The sequence below is a fragment of the Colossoma macropomum genome, unplaced genomic scaffold (genome assembly GCF_904425465.1).
Source record: "Colossoma macropomum unplaced genomic scaffold, Colossoma_macropomum, whole genome shotgun sequence".
In the NCBI taxonomy this organism is placed as follows: Eukaryota; Metazoa; Chordata; class Actinopteri; order Characiformes; family Serrasalmidae; genus Colossoma; species Colossoma macropomum.
In genome coordinates, this window is record NW_023494792.1 from 30,110,886 (window position 1) to 30,131,472 (window position 20,587).

General features: G+C 39.8%; 1 protein-coding gene across 2 annotated transcripts in view; it reads right to left on the reverse strand.

The window, feature by feature from the left end:
* trappc9 (trafficking protein particle complex 9) overlaps positions 1 to 20,587 on the reverse strand; it is a 237,258-nt gene that overhangs the window by 118,740 nt on the left and 97,931 nt on the right. For both annotated transcript variants that reach the window (XM_036576824.1, XM_036576823.1), the window contains 4 exons: positions 17,851 to 17,936; positions 8,270 to 8,396; positions 8,030 to 8,162; positions 3,985 to 4,136 (listed from right to left, as the gene is read on the reverse strand). In XM_036576824.1, the coding sequence (XP_036432717.1) occupies positions 3,985 to 4,136; positions 8,030 to 8,162; positions 8,270 to 8,396; positions 17,851 to 17,936 (498 nt within the window). The remainder of the gene's footprint in view (positions 1 to 3,984; positions 4,137 to 8,029; positions 8,163 to 8,269; positions 8,397 to 17,850; positions 17,937 to 20,587) is intronic.

The window sequence follows — 20,587 nt, forward strand, 5'->3', positions numbered from 1 at the left end:
TCATTAGCAGGCCTGGTGAATATGGAGGCCAGCTGCTGTTCTTCAAATCAAAGAAGACAAACACGCTCACTGCAGTGGCCCAGTCAAAGCACTCTGCCTTCCTACTACAAGTAGCTCTACTTAGACTGGTTTCCACGGCAACTTCAAAGACAACGGTGTGTGTGTGTGTGTGTGTGTGTACACTCAAGGCTGAAAGGCACAGTCGCGGTCAGAAGAAAAAAGAAAAGTGGAAAGAGTTAGAAGGAAAGAAAGGAGAACGAGGAGAACAACAACACTTCTACAATAATGTACCAAAATGAATGCATCCATTAATAACAGTAATATTGCCACTTGTTCTACCTTTAAGAGATAAAACCAGAGAAAAGGCTGTGACTCCTGTTAGAATTTCCACCTAAAAAGAACAATCAGAGAGAGAGAAAGAGAGGAAAGGAGGAGAAGAGAGAAGGCAAAAGAGAAATAGAGAGGAAAACAGTGACAAGAAAACAGAAGAGAGAGTTAGACAGAAATAGAGAGAAAATAGAAAGGAAGAAAATGGAAAAAAGAAAGAAGTAAAGAAGAAAGAGAGAAAAGAAAGGGCAAAAGAGAGAAATAGAAACAGAAAGGCAGATACAGAGAGAGAGAGAGAAAGCAAAAGAGAAAAAGGGAGGGAAAAGGAAAGAGAAAAAGAGAGGGAGAGGCAAGAGAGAGAAAGCAAAAAAGAAGAAAGAAAGAGAGAGAGAAAACAGAAAGAACAAGAGAGCGAGAGACTGAGAGACTGATCTGCGAGGAAGTAAAAGAGTGTTAAAAGAAGAGGAGCATTCAGAAGAAACAAAGCGCAGACACTTTTTTATGGGGGGCCATTTGAGGTGAAATACACTGAAACACACACACTTTGTCTTACATTATTAGTGAGGACCTCCATTGATTTCTATTGATTTTTGTATTACCGTAGCCAAGTAACACTACACCTACACCTAGCCCAAACCTCGGGATCCAGAATGAACATTTTCTGCTCTTTTAGTTTTTCCAAAGAAAGTAATTTGTGGTGAAAACAACACATTCAAGCAAAATGTCCTCACAGGACCAGCAAAATGTCCTCACTTGAGCAAACGTCATATGTTCCTATCACTGTGAGGACATGTAGCAGCAAAACGTGCACACGAGCACGTTCAGCAGCACTATGGAAAAACCTTTTACCTCTTTTAAAGATGAACAAACAGCTGATCATCTGTTTTGCTGGTGACACTGAGGATATTTTTAACCTGCTGTGTAATTTATTTGGTTCCACTGTATTAAATAACTTGACTGTAAATTGGACTGAGAGAATTGTGTCTGTATGCTGTTCATATTAAATCGAATCAACAATTTGTTCTAATGCTCTAACAATTTGTCCTACTCATTGTGCAGTTCTAATGCAGCTCTAGTGCACGCATACATCATTACACTGACGTGCCAAAGGGAACTAATATCATGTAGGACCCCCCATAGCGCGGAGAAGTGCAGCAACCCGACATAGCATCGATTCCACAAGTGGACTAAAAATGTCTGGTGGGATTTGAGCAACGCCATCTGGATAGCCACCCACAGCTCTGTGGTATTTGTAGGTGGAGGACCTCGGGTGCGAATGGACCTCTCCACCACACCCCATGAATGCTCGAACATGCAGGCCACACTATTCGTCAGAACTCTCCAGAATGCTCCTCGAACCACAACTTGGGCCCGATGGCACGGTGCATTATCCTGCTGGAATATCCCTTCATTGTGGGGGTACATGAGTTCCATGTAGGGCTGCAAATGGTCACCAAGCAGTGAAACGTAGTGGTTACCAGTCAATGATGTGTTTAGGTGGATCAGTGGATCCAATCCACGCCATGAGAACACACCCCATGCTAGTACGGAACCACCACCAGCCTGCACAGTGCCTTGTTGACAACTGGGGTCTATGGCTTCAGGGGGTCTGCACTACACATGAACACTTAAACAGTGCTGTTAAATGAAGAGGTGATGAAACACAGGGGTAAACATGCTCCTATACCAACTTTTTTGGAAGATGTTGCTGGCATCAAATGAAAATCAGCATATATTTTTCAAAAAACAATAAAATGCCTCAGTTTCAATATTTGATTTGTTGTCTTTGTACCAATTTCAATTAAATATAGGGTTTACATGATCATTGCATTCTGTTTTTATTTACATTTTGCACAGCGTCCCAACTTCTTTGAAAACAAGGTTGAAGTTTTTTTGAACGTTTTATTGTGTTTTTAACATTAATTCAGTCTCACTTCAAGCATATTATACAGACTCAGGTACATGTTATTTCTTACTCTCTCATAAGGTGACTTGGGCTATCAAAATATCCAACCTGTAGTTTTAATGCTGGTACCATTTTCTGATAAGGTCATTCAGGCTATTCAAATAAAAAAGTGCTACCAATAAATAAGTGCTACGATAGGACATTTTGAGAAGGTGGGATAATTCATCAGAACACCAGGAGTGCCAAAAGGATTTGTTGGACTATGAGAATATTGCTTCTTTGGTGTCTTTGTCCTTCACACTGTTACAAAAGTAGACTTAGATGTCGATATATTGAGTTGTGCATTCCCTCACCATGGACACCAAACTGCCGTTATGATGGTTCTTGTGTGGTGCTCAAGTTCTGTGAAGAGCCTGTCTGGCAGGTCATCTTGCATAGATTCTACACAGCGCAGGATGTGATAGAAAAAAAATGATAAAGGTTCTCATCATCACAATCCTTAAAGGCTGATTAAAGATGAAAAGGCTGATTAAGCTGAAAGGAGCAATTGTTTGTTCATCCTTATAAGAGGTTGAAAGGAGTTTTTCCAGAAACCTTTTTCCTTTGTGCTGCTGATTATGCCTTTATTTTCTAAAACTCTGCCATGTTACAATGAAAGGACTGCGGCTGCACTGAAAACCGTGCACGATCGTTTTCTCTGCCTCACTCCCTCCTCTCCGAATCCTCTCTCTCCCTCTTTCCAATTTCTCCGTCTCCTTCTCTGTTTTCTCTCGCTCTGTCTCCTCCCTCCCTCCCCCTCTCCTCACTATCTGTTCTCTCTCTCCCTCTGAAGGGTAAAGTGTTTACTGGTACATGAGACCAATCATTGCTTTTGACCTGTAGAACCCCTCTGGCAGCCAGCCAAACCCCACAGAGCTGGATCACTACCATATACACTGAGCTGAACAGCATTTTAAACACTTTAAACATGCTGTACTACTGTAGATAATGTGGACGCACCGGTATGGGTATTCTGGGCTGCTGCCAATATCTAAAAACTGTTCACGTACGTATCTGCCAATACTGGAACAATGGAACAATTCTAAAATGTAGAAACTGGGACTAGATTCAACTGCATTAGTATTACGGAGAAAGAGAACATTTATTTCTGTGGGGCTACAAACGTATTACAAACAAACTAGAAGGGGGAAGTTTGGGAATAAACTTATGCTGAAAGCTGATGCCATCAAGTCCCAGGTGGTTGCCAAGGCATTGCTATGTCATCCCAGGTGGTTGCTAAGGGAGTTGCAAGGCTGTTGCTATGCTATCCCAGGTGGCTGCTAATGTGGGTGTGTTAATATGTGTGCTAATATGTATGTGAGTCTGTATGTAATGTCTATGAGAGGCAGTGTGAGAGGTGTCACATTTGTGGCAATTAGTTCTGAACTTTCTCAACATTTCGCTACTCATGGGGGGGGGTCCCAAAAGCACAAGCACGCTATTCCCACACTGGCTCTATGATCAAAGTTCTGCGGTGCTTGTTCAAAAACTGCAACCCATGAAACAGCATAGTAGAATAATAAAACAGGAAAAAGCAGATATTTTAACACAGTAACCCAGCATCACCTAAACATTTTGCTCTTTCATAACTCAACTATCAAATATCGGGTTTGAAAAACCGGTCAAATCTACTTTTTTAGCAAATATCTGCCAATATGAGTATGATTCCAATGTCACTGTGCGTCCCTAGTTAATACTGTGTGAGTCTGTACCTTTGGTAGTGAGTGTTTTAGAGGACAGCTCCAGTGTATTCAGAGTTTCTGAGCCAATGTTCTCCAGGGTGATGACGAGCTGCTGAGTTTCTCCGTTGAAGAGCTGCAGACACACACTGCTGGACAGATCCTCACCACACAAACGTGCAGACCTGCAAACACACCAGAACATTAGAGTCAGCCAGGATGGCCACTTTAGTAAAAACAACTACTTTGTACTTCCACTCACTGGCCACTTTATTAGAAACATCTACCTTGTACTTTCACTCATTGGTCATATTATTAGAAACACCTACCTTGTACGTTCACTCACTGGCCACTTTATTAGAAACACCTACCGTGTACGTTCACTCACTGGCCACTTTATTAGAAACACCTACCTTGTCCTTCCAATTTCTGTCTAGGTTCACTATGTGGGTGTACAATTACAGACTGTAGCTCATCTGTTGCTGTACAATTTATCAGCCTCCCGTACATCATTCATCAGTGATTAGTTTCTGAGCACAGGACAGCTGTTGTCCAGAAATAACTGGGGTGGTTAATTCTCAGCACAGCAGAGATTCTGACAGGGTAGTGCAGAGTTTATGGCAGTGAACATGGAAGAGTTCACAGTGGTACTCGTAGTCATGGTGGAGTTCATGTTACTGTTCATGGTAGTGATCATGGTAGTGTTCATGGCGTTCAGTGTTCATGGTAGTGATCATGGTGGTGTTCATGGTAGCGATCATGTTAGTGATCATGTTACTGTTCATGGTAGAGTTTACGGTAGTGATCATGTTAGTGTTCATGTTAGTGTTCATGGTAGTGATCATGGTAGTGATCATGTTAGTGTTCATGGTAGTGATCATGGTAGTGATCATGTTAGTGTTCATGTTAGTGTTCATGGTAGTGATCATGGTAGTGATCATGGTAGTGATCATGTTAGTGTTCATGTTAGTGTTCATGGTAGTGATCATGGTAGCGATCATGTTAGTGATCATGTTACTGTTCATGGTAGAGTTTACGGTAGTGATCATGTTAGTGTTCATGGTAGTGTTCATGGTAGTGTTCATGGTAATGGACCACCACCAAAAAATATCCAGACAAGACACAAACTATGCAACAACAGATGAGCTACTGTCTCCAACTGAACACCAGCATAGTGGAGCTACAAAAAAGGCATTTCTAATAAAGCGGCAAGTAATGCATAAAATAGCTGTTTCTGGCAAAGTGGACAATGAATGGAATAATAAATTGGCTGCTGGATTAAAATGGAAAAAGAAAGGAAGAAAGGCAGAATAAAGGAACAGGCAGATTCACACAGCATGACAGAAAAAAGACAGAAAGAGTAAAAGAACTGCACTGCTCTGGTCTGAGACAGCTAAAGGCATGTTACACACACATCAGTCTGAAATATCAGCGACATGACAGCTTCTTTTCTACTGAGAGAGAGAGAGAGAGAGAGAGAGAGAGAAAGAGAAGAGAGGGAGGATGAGAGAGAAAAAAGGGGAGAGAGACAGAAAGAGACATAAGAAAAGAGAAGAGAAAGAAAGAAAAAAGAAGAGAAGACAAGAGACAGTGAGAGAAACAGAAAGTGAAAAAAGAGAAAAGGACAAAAAAAAGTAAATAGAGGACAAAGAAAAAAAATGAAGAGAGGATGGGGAGAATGAAAGTGACAGAAATAAAGAGAGACAGAGAAAAGAGAAAGAAAGAGAGGGAGAGTCTGCACTGTGTCCTCAGATACTCCTCCACTCTCTTCTACACTCTGAGATTTACTCGAGAGCAGAAACAGCAGAGCTGACACTTAAAGCACGATCCACATTCAGCGCAGTTCAACACAGTTATATAAGAAGCATCAGCTAATCCACCATAATTACAGCACACATACATGCAGGCTGTAAAGTCATGATGTTATAATATTAATGCCATCCTGAGTAGTTAGTTACATTACGCAGCTTCTCTTATTTAAGCTGAAGTCATGTGAGGTGTCTGCAGAAGAAATCTGAGCTGATTTGAATGTGGATCCTTGAATCTTTTTCTATCTGATTAATATCTCACATTTACCTATTAATGCCTGGGCAACACTACTACAGACACATTAATCATAAATACTAAATAAAAAAAAGAAATGAACAACCTTATGTTAATTTCTCTCTCGCAAACTCTCGCAAACTCTCGCATTCTCCCATTACTAGGAGACGCAAATAAACAAACGTGGAGCTGCTGCTGCTGTATTCTCTGCCGTTTTCGCTGACACAGTAAAGAAGCAGCAGCTAAACCTGTTTAAGTGAGGATCACAGATTTAAAAAGTAATCAGTGTGGAACTTTTTAGAGTTTTCAATGTACATAAACTCGACTGTGCTCATGCCTTAAAATCAGCTCATTAAAAAGCTCCGCTCCACACGTGAGAGACTTTTCGCCATTTTTCTTTGTTTACTTCCTATATTTTCTTCTTCCACGCTCTCAGTTTTCATTGGCTTTTGCAGGAGGGGGTTCAGACTGAGTCGTTGACCAGTTTACACTAGATAACTCGGGTCGGGTTTAAAAATTAGACGTTTGATAAACTCCGACTGGGCTGAAACGCGATCAGGAGGCTGAAAATCGGAGTCTGCGCCCCTCAGACACGACTCGACTCTCTCTCCAACTGTCGACTCTGACTGACCCGAAAATCTGCAGACTAGAGTCGACTAGCACAGACTCGACCTGACTGAGAATCAGGGCTACAGTCGGGGCAAAAGTCATGTAGTGTAACCCCAGTTTAAGTTAACTAACAAGCCGATGTTTGTTTATTTCAGTGTTTAAGCAGCAATATCACTTAAAGTTAACTGCTAAAAAGCTTCAAAACATACCAACCAACAAAATCACCACACAAAAAAGGGTCCACCATCACATGATCTTGGCTGCAACATCTCCTCACGAGTTCACCTCTTCATTTACCAGTCTAAATGACCGGTCTACCGGCCCGCTCTTTTACAAGTGATCTATAGGCTCTGCCCATAAATCACACTTTTGTAGTAACTTTTGCAGGTTGGACCGATTACATCACGTCTGGCCCTGACAGGCTAAGTGTGTGCATGCTCAGTATAGACGTTTTAGAGTGGATGAAATGTTCTTTGAAAACAGTGTTTTCACATATATTGTATTAGCATGGACGAGGCCCGAGAGTTCTGAAGCGGGTCTTGAGTAGAGAGACCTTGAAAACCTCCGGCTTTCAGAAAGTGAAGAAGCTCTTAATGTAGAAGGCGGTGGTCGTAAACCTGAACACTTCCTGCCCAGTCGATGCCCACTTTACACCTCCCGTGACTGTGATACAGAATTCACGCTTTAATTATTCATACACGCGAGTGCAGTGAGAGAGTAACGCAGTTCGTCATTAAACACAGAAGTGCATCCATTACAGGGTGCTTCAGTTTATAACTCCATCTGCATTAGGCTGCAATATACATAGTGTTTAAGTGCATGCAGATGAGGACACAAACTGCACGCCTCACCAGCGTTAGCATGTAATGAGCGATGGGTCTCTTCATCTCTTTCCTGAGTAAATATCTTTATTTATTTTCACGCACATTGGTCATAGTAGGTGTTTTAAAAAATGTTTGTATTCTGAAACTTAATAGATGTGCTTTTTGTCCATAAACATTTTTATAAATGTTTCTTAATGGTAGATCATACGTAAAATTTCCATTTCCACAGTTCCATTTCTTTACTATATCTTGCCTAAATCTCACACTCGTCACAGCTTTGATTTTGTTCTTACCTGGCCATCTCAACAGAGAAGAGAATAGAAGAGAAGAGAAGAGAAGAGAAGAGAAGAGACACACGAAAATGAATGAAGAGAAAGTGGAGATATTAAATGAAAAGAAGAGAAAACTAATTGATAAAAAAGACAAAAAATGGAAATAAGAGAAGAGAAGAGACACATGAAAATGAATGAAGAGAAAGAGGAGATATTAAATGAAAAGAAGAGAAAACTAATTGATAAAAAAGACAAAAAATGGAAATAAGGGAAGAGAAGAGAAGAGAAGAGAAGAGAAGAGAAGAGAAGAGAAGAGAAGAGAAGATGTACCGTGGTAGCGATGTGCTCAGTTGGAGTCGTGGTAGAGATGGCACTACCTCCACCGTGCAGCCGCTGGACTTCACCCCAACCAGACCTTCCAGCAGGCAGTCACTGCTCACTCCAAACACAGATGTGTGGTACCCTACACACAAAACACCATGATACTACTGAGGAAGGCTGTAGCCGTTGTTGAATTCACTGATAAGTCTACCACTACTGAGGTGAGAATGTAGCTGTTGCTAAACTCACCATTGACCGTGATGTTGCCTGCAGTGCGTGGGACTCCCACCAGAGTGACGGGGTAGAGGCCAGACTCAGCCGGAAGAGAGAGAGCAGCAGGGAGAGATTCAAACTCCACACCGGACGTCAACAGGCCCTAAAGAAAAACACACATTATATACAGTTAGTAATTATGTACAGGGCTTTGGTCTGTCCACCCTTTCGCTATATCACTGCTTCTTTTCAGGAGACTCACTTTCAGTTTTTTCCCTATAAGGTACACCATCCATCCAAAAACACCCAGACAGCCCTTCTAATGAGTGACTTCAGCTACTTTACGGGGCAACAATTACTGACTCAATGGAACTGATATGAATCAAAACAATCTGCTGATGGAATACAGTAATTTCAGTAAACAAAATCACTGGTAAAAATACTAAACAAACAACTAAAAAGGCTATACCAAAGGGAAGAACAAACTTTTTAATTCTGCCTCAATTTCATCATGAGAAATATTAGATACAGTCGTATGCAAAAGTAGAGAACAGAGAACACATTACAGCACATTTTAACGCTCAATTACTGTTTACTAGCTGAATTTTACATGGGGTCCTATGAAAAGCTAAAGTACATTTTATTATTTATGTTTTATTTTTTCCATAATGTCAAACTTAGCAAATAAACAGCAGAAAAACACCATATTTAAGTTCATTCCCCATAGAGGGAACTTTACCAAAACATAGTTTGACCGGGTGTTCAAACTTTTGCATATGGGTGCATGTAAGCTTATCCGATAACATTAATTTTATAGAAAGTTAAGAAGTAAAAATGCTAGCTAGTTAGTGGATTTACTCTTATTGAACATTAGAAGTTCAGTGGTCACTTAGCTGGTCACTAAACACTAGCAGAATGAGCAGTGCTACCTCCTGTAAACACTGTTAGAAATTTCTGTGACTTGAGCCACAGTAGCCCTTCTGTCGATTCGGACCAGACATGATTGCCTTCATTACCCTTGCTCATTGATGAGCCTTGGACGTCCTGCACTCTGTCGCCTGTGTCATTCCTGGGACCACTGACGTTAGGTACTCACCACTGCTGACCAGGAGCACCCCACAGGCGATGCTCTGACACGGTCATCTGGCCATAACGATTTGGCCCTTGTCAAAGTCACTCAGGTCTTTTCCCACTTACCCATTTCTCGTACATGTCCATAACAAGAACCGACTGTAACCATCTGACATGTCCCAGTTATCGCACCATTGCTACAATAACGCAACGTTAATCGCTTCATCTGTGATCATAATGTTTTGCTCACTGGTGTATAAAACTATAATAAAACTACACTTTATAAAACTAAATTAATACTAATTGTACCACAGTTAAAGGGTGTTGTTATGTAAAAGTAAAATCACTGTAACACGTGGCCTCAAGTGGCTTATTGCTTTATAAAACAGCAACATGAATCATTAAGAAGTGTAAAGCAGGTGAACCACCTGCACCCAGACAAGCGTTTCTGCAGGAAGGAAAGAAGAGCTTCCGAGTGATTCACTCTGAGCGTCCTCATGTGATTTAAAGCATTTCATGGCCACACGGGGTCCTGATGATCCTCACTCTCTAGAGGGCATGAATGTCAGCTTTCTGCTAATTCCACTTGTACTGACGTAGGGACTGAAATGTTAAGTGATGCTTATGAGTTTCTGCTTACAGAACAATGTTAAGAAATACAACACTGATTACGAGCAAACTACTTTGTATGTGCTGTTCAGCAACACAGAAAGTACTCAAAAAAGTCTCTGTTTTCTCATTTAACTCTCCAAAAATTGTTCAAAGCGAAAGAAAGAAAGCAAAGAACGTCTGCTGTCATTGAATGATAAAACTAAATTATAAATATAAACTACATTATCAATCCTATGACAAATAATGTAACAAATACAACTAAAATAAGCAAATATAATAGAGGTTTGTTGGAAACATGTTTATGGAGCTCTTGTAAAACGTAAAAACAAAAATCAATGATGTCAAACTTAGAAATATAGACAGAGTTCATGATCATGTCTAAAAAGGAAAGAGAGAGAGAGACTGAATGTAAGTCCTGTTTATCTGATGGGGACAGTGTTGGTGGTCTACCAGGCATTGCAGGTGGGTTCCCATTTTCTGTGTAATTTTTAATCCTTTTTTTTTACACTCCAGTTTTAGAAACTGCTGCTTTTTTCCCTTATTTTCCATTTACTTTTCTCCCTCCTTATGCAAGTGAAATATCTTACATTTAATATCATCAGAAATTTCTCCTAAAAAAACTTTTACTTCATGGTAGTTGTGACTGGAAATTAAATAAACGAATGGTCTCGGACTTCTGCCTAGCATTGCATAATGCGCGTAGTTATATTCGTAGTGAAAATAATAACATTATTAACATGTGTAGGACTGAATTAGTTAGATGTGTGAATGTGTGAGTGCATTGATTGATGTAACTTAATATGGTCATCTCAAAAAAGCTCTTTTGAACTAAAGTGAATAGCGAGCTGTTTTTTCCTCTCTCTCTCTCTCTGTCTCTCTAGCAGATGATCAATCATTCTAATCGGTCGGTGATCAGCGTGAGACAAAATCACTCACAGCGCATGCAATCCATTTTCTAGTCAGAAAATCGTTTCTGCTCACAGTAGAGGAGAGAGAGAGAGCGAGAGAGAGAGAGAGAGAGAGAGAGCGAGAGAGAGAGCGAGAGAGAGAGCGAGAGAGAGAGCGAGAGATTGAAAAAGAACAGTTTCTGCTCTCATTGGGGGAGAGTAAGAAGAGGACGAGGGGAGGATGGAGAGAAAACAACCATCCCCCCAGCATTTCTTCTTCTTCTTTTTCTTCTTCTTCTCCTCAAATACAGCCACCTTGTTTTCACCGGACATAATACAGTTTGTGCTGTTTCAATCACGTTCCCCAAAATGATACCGTTAGATGAGACACACGAGTTGGCTTGGGTTTCACCACGGGACCAGGGCCAGGGATTATAGTCAATATGTGCATAAAAACACTTCTTCCTAATACATCGCCAGCATATACATGTTTATATTACAGATGCGGTTTTGCTTCAACAAATGTGTGACAACTGACCATAAAAATTATATCTTTGCAAAATAAAATCATCATCAGGGCAATATTCAGTCATTTTGTCAACTTTCTTAGTGAATTTGTTAACACATCAACAGTGAACAAACTTAAATGTGGCATGTGGATATCTATTCATCTGCAGAGATTAAAGTTAGAAATGATGTGCCATAACTTTTGCACATGCCACATTTTACGTATGTACAGAAGAGTGTTCTCTGTAGAGGATGCGTTAACTTTTTTCACTTAGAAAATCAAGAGAACATCATTTGACACACGTTAGCCAATATTTCTCATGACGAAACTGTCGTGTGCGAACGATAAGGTTATTTTACATGTTTAACTTTTTGTTAGTCATTTTATCGAATGTAAATTATTGCTTCCCACCTCTGACAGCAACCAGAGGGCAAAAAAAAATTGAGAAATGTTTTTGATTCATAATAAAGTATATTTATATATGAATGTATCTCAATTTTACAATATTTCTTTATTACTCTTATTTCTCTAATACATTATTTTCATATTCTACTATAATATTTGAGTAATTGCTACGGCAACAATTGTTCATTACAATTCAAGCCGATAAAGTTATTTGAATTTGAGAGACAAAGAGGAAAAGACAGAGAGAGAGAGAGAGAGAGAGAGAGAGTGACAAAGAGTGCGACAGACAAAGAGATATAAAGAGACAGAGTAAGACAGAGAGAGAGAGCGAGAGAGAAGAAAGAGAGACAGAGTTAGACAGAGAGAGCTAGAGAGAAAGAGAGGCAGAGAGAGAGAGAGAGAGAGAGAGAGAGAGAGAGAGAGAGAGAGAGAGACACAGACAGAGAGATAAACACAGAGAAAGCCAGAAAGAGTGAGACATAGAGAGACAGAGAGAGAGACAGACAGACAGAGAGTGGAAAGACAGACAGAGAGAGACAGAGAGAGAGTGGAAAGACAGACAGAGAGAGACAGAGAGAGAGGTCAGTCTGAGCGAGGTCAGTCTGAGCGAGGTCAGGCTGTGCGAGGTCAGGCTGTGCGAGGTCAGGCTGTGCGAGGTCAGGCTGTGTTCTGGCTGCACTAACTCTACTGACCGTGTACTGAGTGAGGATTATTAGCAGATGCGTATGGGAGCAGAGCAGCTCGTCTGCCTGCTGATATGCAGCGTGATTCTGCCTCGCCTCTGCCAGTGCCAGCAGCTCTGCTCTCACAGGAGAAAACGGGACACTAAGAGGATATTCAATGCGCTCGATGCTCTAGAAGGTCAACACTCTCATTTCTGGAACCTGTTTATGAGCGCTGGCTTTGCAAAGTGGACCGTCTCCACCTAAGGATCCAATTACACCTTCGTAAAGAAACGTGTTTTGGGACAAAGAAAGGAAAATCAATATGGCAGCCTTGCGCAGAATGAAACCACAGAGATCTTTGTCCTGCGACCACTCGACCGGGAGATTTACTGAGGCGTTACACAGCACTGCTTAGCAGCGAGTGGGCTTTTCAGCTGGGTTTTGATAGCTCAATTCAGACCCCTTTCAGGAAAACTGCTATTTTTGGTGCAGAGATTTTGAAAAATATGCACATTAAATTGCTATTTTTCCCCAGTCAAATTATAATTACTTCGTATAATTAGAAATGTGAAGAAAACATCGCCTTAAAAGATGAATTCCATCCATTTTTCAAAACGTCTGTATCATTAACATGTAAACACAGTCATTCAGAGTGGTTTGGTGTGAAAGGCTCCACTTTACAGAGTCAGAATTGTTCAGTGGTGATGATAGGAACCAGACGTCTGAAGTGTTTAATGCTTCTTAAGATCTCCCTCACAAAAAATTACCACATGAAATGGTTATGAAGACACCACCTGATTACTGAAACACTGTTTTACTAGAGTTTTGAGAAAGTTTTGGCATGAAATGTCAGTAAATAAATAAGTCAGTAAATAAGTAAGTAAGCTTGTGATATTGTGTGCAACATGACATCATCCAGTCGGCCTTGCCAACTGATGAAACTTGTTGAGTGGCAGTTCGGCACATCGGCTGACTGAGGATCCTCTGAATTAAGATTCAGTTTCTCCAATAACTTTTTTCAGCATAACAGGTTATGTGGTAACACCACATCTGATTAAACTGGAGAAAATAAACAGGCTTTCTGATCAGAAATGAATTTTCTTCTTAGTACGGTTTGGTATGGAAGTGTGGTTTGATTTTTCATGGTATAGTTGTTCTCATGGCTCTTAGTATGATTTGGAAGTTTTGGTATGTTTTTTTTCTTGGTAGGGTTTGGTAAGTTTTTGATAAGGTTTGGTAATTCATGGTATGGTTTGTTAGTTTTTGGAATACTTTGTTTTTTCTTGTTATGATGTAGTTTCTGGAATGGTTTGTTTTTTTTTCCTTGGTATCATTCAACAGTTTTTGGAATGGTTTGGTATTTTTATGGTTTTCTAGTTTTTGGAACAGTTTGTTTTTTTCTTGTTATGGTTTGGTAGTTTTTGGTATGGTTTGTTTTTTTTAGTTTTTGGTATGATTTGGTAGTTTTTGGAGTGGTTCAGTTTTTCTTGGTATGGTTTGGTAGTTTTTGGTATGATTTGGTAGTTTTTGGAGAGGTTTGGTTTTTCTTGGTATGGTTTGGTAGTTTTTGGTATGATTTGGTAGTTTTGGAGAGGTTTGGTTTTTCTTGGTATGGTTTGGTAGTTTTTGGTATGATTTGGTAGTTTTTGGAGAGGTTTGGTTTTTCTTGGTATGGTTTGGTAGTTTTTGGTATGATTTGGTAGTTTTGGAGAGGTTTGGTTTTTCTTGGTATGGTTTGGTAGTTTTGGTATGATTTGGTAGTTTTGGAGAGGTTTGGTTTTTCTTGGTATGGTTTGGTAGTTTTGGTATGATTTGGTAGTTTTGGAGAGGTTTGGTTTTTCTTGGTATGGTTTGGTAGTTTTGGAGAGGTTTGGTTTTTCTTGGTATGGTTTGGTTTATTTTAGTTTTTGGTATGATTTGGTAGTTTTGGAGAGGTTTGGTTTTTCTTGGTATGGTTTGGTTTATCTTAGTTTTTGGTATGATTTGGTAGTTTTTGGAGAGGTTCGGTTTTTCTTTGTATGGTTTAGTAGTTTTTGGTATGATTTGGTAGTTTTTGGAATGGTTTGGTCTTTTTGGTATGGTTTGGTAGTTGTTTTTGTCTTGTTTGATTTTTCTGGTAATGACTAAAGCTTACCATGTGCAGTAGTCTAAAGGCTACTGTTACTGTAGCTATGCGTGTTCTTTTTTTTTTAATAACTAATCATGCTGTAAAAATCTTTTAAGCCTCTGATCATGTTTTATGAGGGAAGCTATTCCATGTGTGGAAGACTGGATCATGGTTTAACAAGCACCACAGGTAAAACAAAAAAAGACCTACCTTGCGCTGCTACTAAACAATCTAAAGCCAGACAACATATCAGAACTGATTCAAAATGTGGATTAATATATTATATTAAAAGAAAACAGATTAAGAGATAAATATAATTCACTTTGTGTGGCAGACGGCATGTTTTCAGACATTTGCATCATCCAAGTTGATTGACAATCATGACAAATGGAAAGTATCAGGGATTGATAGTAAATCGGCTCAAACCTAAGTGATTCAGTGAGTCAGTGAAATGAAAGAGAATTAGATTTAGCTACTTCATATTAAACTGAAAGCATGGTGTACGTGTGCAGTGGATCTGCTAGGTCAGGGTGCGAAAAAGGAAAATCATGTGGCATTTTAACTTCCGCAAAAACTGTTGCATCACTTTCATCCCCTTTACGCACAAAGTGTGACTGATATCAGCTGGAATCACATATGTCTGATCATTGCAGACCTTTGTACTGACCGGCGCTGCACGACAGCATGCCTTCTGCATTCTCCGGATCTGCGTGGGCCCTGTATGGACTAACGAATATCCAGCGTAACCTATTGGAAATAACTCATTTGCATCCTTCTTTGAAAAGGTTAATTAGCTTGTGCACCGACACTAATGATGTGTCTCTGTCTCCAAGAGTAGGTGTCCAAATGCAGACTTTCACCTGCGGCTGCCACAGAGATCCAGCCGAAACACTTTCTTTTGTTCATTTTATATCCCCCCCCTTTCCTCCCGTTTCACTGCAATAATAATTGCTTCTCAATATTCAAAAGTTAAAACATACCCAAAGGAAATAAAAACAAAAGACACAACCAGAAGCACAGTATCATTACAAAGCACTAGCAAATGAAGTGTGTGTGGGGGGGGGCAGCAGCTAGGGGTATAAATAAATGAATTTAGCCTTGCAAGTATGTCATTATGAAGACACAACGGAGTTGAGCACATTTGTGGAATGGAGAGTAGAAACCAGATAGAGACAGAAAAAGATAGGAGAAGGAAAGAAACAAACAAAGACAGCAAACGAGCGCAGGGACGCAGAGAGGGAAAGCTTTATGTGCAAAAGAACCACTGAGAGGAACCAAGACTCAAAAGGAGAACCTCACTAAGAGCATGAGGAAGAACCATTGAGAGGAACCAAGACTCAAAAGAAGAACCTCACTAAGAGCATGAGGAAGAACCATTGAGAGGAACCAAGACTCAAAAGGAGAACCTCACTAAGAGCATGAGGAAGAACCATTGAGAGGAACCAAGCCTCAAAAGGAGAACCTCACTAAGAGCCTGAAAAAGATTCACATAGATTAAACAATGCAGTTGGCTGAATGGTTAGTGTTAGACGTCTATCAAAGTCAAATGTGCTGCATTACTGTATTATCGATTCTAGAAGAACATCTGCATTCTGATTACACTCACTCTAGAATCACATCTGGACGTGGATTCCACCAGTTCTAGAAGTGCGCCTACATTCTGATTACATCCACTCTAGAATCATATCCGGATGGAAATTCCACCAATTCTAGAAGCACATCTGCATTCTAATTACATCCACTCTAGAATCACATCTGGATGGGAACTCCACCAGTTCTAGAAGAACATCTGCATTCTGATTACACTCACTCTAGAATCACATCTGGACGTGGATTCCACCAGTTCTAGAAGTGCACCTACATTCTAATTACATCCACTCTAGAATCACATCTGGATGGGAACTCCACCAGTTCTAGAAGCGCATCTGCATTCTAATTACATCCACTCTAGAATCACATCTGGATGGGAACTCCACCAGTTCTAGAAGCGCTTCTGCATTCTGATTCCATCCATTCCAGAAGCACATTTTAAGCACACCTGCATCCTCTTCCTGTTCATTCTAGAAGCACATCTGCATTCCATTTCCATCCATTCTATTAGCACATCTGCTTTTTCTCATGTCTTCGCAGTCTCTCTCTGTTTTTCCTCTGTCTCTCTTCCTCACAATCCCTCTTTCTTTCTCTCTCTGGTCTTCCCCACAGTCTCTCTCCCCCTCTCTTTTCCCTTCCAATCTTTCCCCTTCTCTTTTCCCTCACAATTCCTCTCTTCCTCACAGAATACCCTCTTTTCCTTACCAAGCTTACTCTTTTTTCCTCTCTCTCTCTCCCTCTTCTCGGTCTCTGTCTCCGCTGAGACAGGGGGCAGTCTGGTGAGGGGTTAAGGTCAGTGTCTCTGCAGGGTTCTGCTGTTCTGTTCTGTGTTTGACAGCAGAAAGATGGAGGAGTTTGTTCGGTACGATCATTAGGACATTACAGTGTCAGGTTCAGGTCTTTAAAAGGGTAATTAAAGAGAAGTGCACCAATTTATCAGCACACACAATCACCTCGTCCACACAGCTCTGCTGCTATTAGTCTCTCTCTCTCTGCCTTTTTCTAGAAGTCCTAAATCTAGAATTCAGTACAAATTCTCTGCCAACATTCTAGTCATGCAGACAGTTATGAAGGCCCTATGATTTCCACAATGCTGAGAACACAGACGAAATATGGAACTGACCGTGAACGACCGTGAGGTGACGTGAACATTACAGAGCATTTCAGTATTTAGTGTATTACAGTCTGTCAGAATGACTGTGTGGATCATATGAAAATTATAGAGCTCTTTTTAAATGAAACAGTAGAAGACTTATCGCCCCCTACACTTCATGTAGTGTATTACAGTCTGTCAGAATGACTGTGTGGATCATATGAAAATTATAGAGCTCTTTTTAAATGAAACAGTAGAAGACTTATCGCCCCCTACACTTCCTGTAGTGTATTACAGTCTGTCAGAATGACTGTGTGGATCATATGAACATTATAGAGCTCTTTTTAATAAAACAACAGAAGCCATATCGCCCCCTACACTTCCTGTAGTGTATTACAGTCTGTCAGAGTGACTGTGTCTAGAATATGAAAGTTTTAGAGCATTTTAAGCAGGAGTATAAATCATTATAACACTTGTTTAAACAGCACAAAAGCAGCACTACCAGGTTGAAATCTTCAGATGTATCTCACATCAGTCAATCACTCTAGAGTAACTTGGTAAGTGTCCTAAAAGCTGAGCGGCAGGAACCATAAGGTGGGATCGAACCTATGATGTTTAGTCACAGCCGAGTCCACAGAAAGCTCGGCTGCCCATCTGGGGACGGCGTACAGTGACTTACCATGTTCTCAACACGAAGTTCAAAGGGCATGGGGTTATACACCATCAGCTGCACCTCACAGACATCCCCCTGCACCCACTGGAAATCTGCAAAATATCAGAGAGAGATTCACATTTACACCTGGGGCTTCACAGTATATCATTTGTTAATAATTAAGAAAGAAAATTCATTACTGAACAATTTATAGTAGTTAATAAAATTATTACATAGTAGCTACGGAATGATTTATAGTAGCTGCTGAATCATTTGTAGCAGTTACTGAATAATTTATAAACGTTACTAAATAATTCAGTAACTATAAAATATCACTGTATATTACCAACTACTGCTAATATCAGTGGGGAACCCTATGCTCTATAATGAACGCCAGTAACTGCGATAAATGATTCAGTAACTACTATTAACGATACAGCAATAGCTGTGAAAGATTCAGTAACTACAGTAAATTACTCAGGGTCAACAATGAATGATTCAGCATCTGCCATGAATGATTCAGTAACTATTGTACATGATTTAATGTCAGGTATGAATGATTCAGCATCTACCGTTATTGATTCAGTAACTACAGCAAATGATTCAGGGTTGACAATGAATGATTCAGCATCTACCATTATTGATTCAGTAACTACAGCAAATGATTCAGGGTCGACAATGAATGATTCAGCATCTGCCACGAATGATTCCGTAACTACTGTAACAATCAGTGTTGACTATAATTCAGTAACTACTGTCAATTATTTTGTGTCAACTATGAATAATTCAGCATCTACCATTAATGATTCAGTAACTATTGCAAATGATTCAGGGTCGACAATTAATGATTCAGCATCTTCAATGAACGATTCAGTAACTACTGTAACTTATTCAGTGTTGACTATGAATGATTCAGCATCTGCTATGAATGAATCAGTAACTACTGTAACTTATTCAGTGTTGACTATGAACGATTCAGAATCTGCCATGAATATTTCACTAACTACTGTAAATTATTCAGTATCTGCTATGACTGATTCAGTAACTACTATGGATTTTTCAGTAACTGTTATAAATTATTCAGCACCTATTATGAATTATCCAGTAACTACTATAGACGTTCACTGATGGCTATTCATTATTTATCAAGTACTATAAGTAGTTCAGTACCCACTTTAAATGATGTAGCATCTGCTACAAATTGATCAGTAATGAATTTTGTTAGATTATATGAATTTCTTGAAATCCTAAACCACCCACAGACCTTCTCATCCTTAACTGTGATTGGTCAGGACGACCACATCACACTGTAAACAAACACTGTGATTGGTTAGAGGCTCATCTGCTTTTTTCAGAGTGGTGTGATATCAGTACCGCAAAAGTAATACTGACTTCACCAAAATTAACATTGAAATTATATTAAAAAAAGACGAATAACTGAATAATAAGCATTGAGTGGTTATCAGTACAGCAGTACAGGTCAGAGAACATGGCTGCATAGAAACCACCTTTTTCATTTGTGCTTCATTCATCCTCTAACAAATTGAACCGAATAAGTAATAACACGAGCCAAATCAATCTGGATTCCACTCATCCTGCGCTCGGGCTCGTCTTCAGTACTTCGACTCCAGGTTACGCCGCGTCCTTCTACCTTCAACACTACTGGCCATTTAGCTGTGCTAAGCTAGCCTGAGCCCAATGAATTCACAGCTAGTAAAGCAGAGAATGGGTCTAAATCCAGTTAAGCATGTGTAAGCAACAGCTCAGGGACTCCACACACACTGACAACAGCCTGCACATTATCAGCAGTATGCTCAGAGATTACAGGCTTAAATTACTGCAGCTCTCTCTCTCTCTCTCTCTCTCTCTCTCCACTTCTATAATCAACAGTTGCCACAGGGCACCAGGAGATTAGACTCATCTCCTCATTTGGCTCATGGCTTCTTCAACCAGAACTTCTCCCTTCCTTTCCCTCCTAATGAATGGTGTTTTATTAAAGGCCCACCTGAGGACAAACATTGCAAATTAGCATCTCGCTATAAACGGTATGACATCAGACTATTCCTCATCATTTTCCATGTATGTGTCCCTATTTAATACAAATGTAACACATGAAATAATCTGTGTTCCTCGTTCATTAGTGCACAGCAGCAGAGTGGATGCATGGTGGTGTTCCATACCATTAAAAAGGAGTTTGTCAATTGCTTTAGCTAAAAGAACTGTAAAGAAATGCTCTCTCAATTTTTTTCTGTTTAAATGTTAAACATGATCGTGCTATGTTACAATTATTTTAAATCTATAAATATGATGTCATTTTGGTAATAGACTATGCAACATAAAACAAAAGGAACCAAAAAAAACAAACAAAAAATAGGAAGATGTTTTTGAATCCACAGTCCACAGTTAGTGAAAACTTTCATATTTCTGATAAATATAAAATCTGATAAGCAGCTAAAATACTGACAGCTTCACACTGTATTTTTATAAAAAAAATTTAAATGTCATGAAGTCGCAATTACATATATGTTAGTTCCACTTTTGCGGTTCAGTAGTGAGATATTAGTGAAGCAAAAAAGAAACGTGCAAAAATGATCAGACCTATGACTTCGAACAGCAAAACTCAGATGCGTTACTGTTTAAGGGAGCGTCTAAGAATCGCACATCATGAAAGGTTGCAGAGGCTGTGGTGGTTATTTAGGGATACTGGCAGCTCACTAAACAGGTGATGTTACTGTGCTGAATGTGATCTGTAGCACGTTAGTGA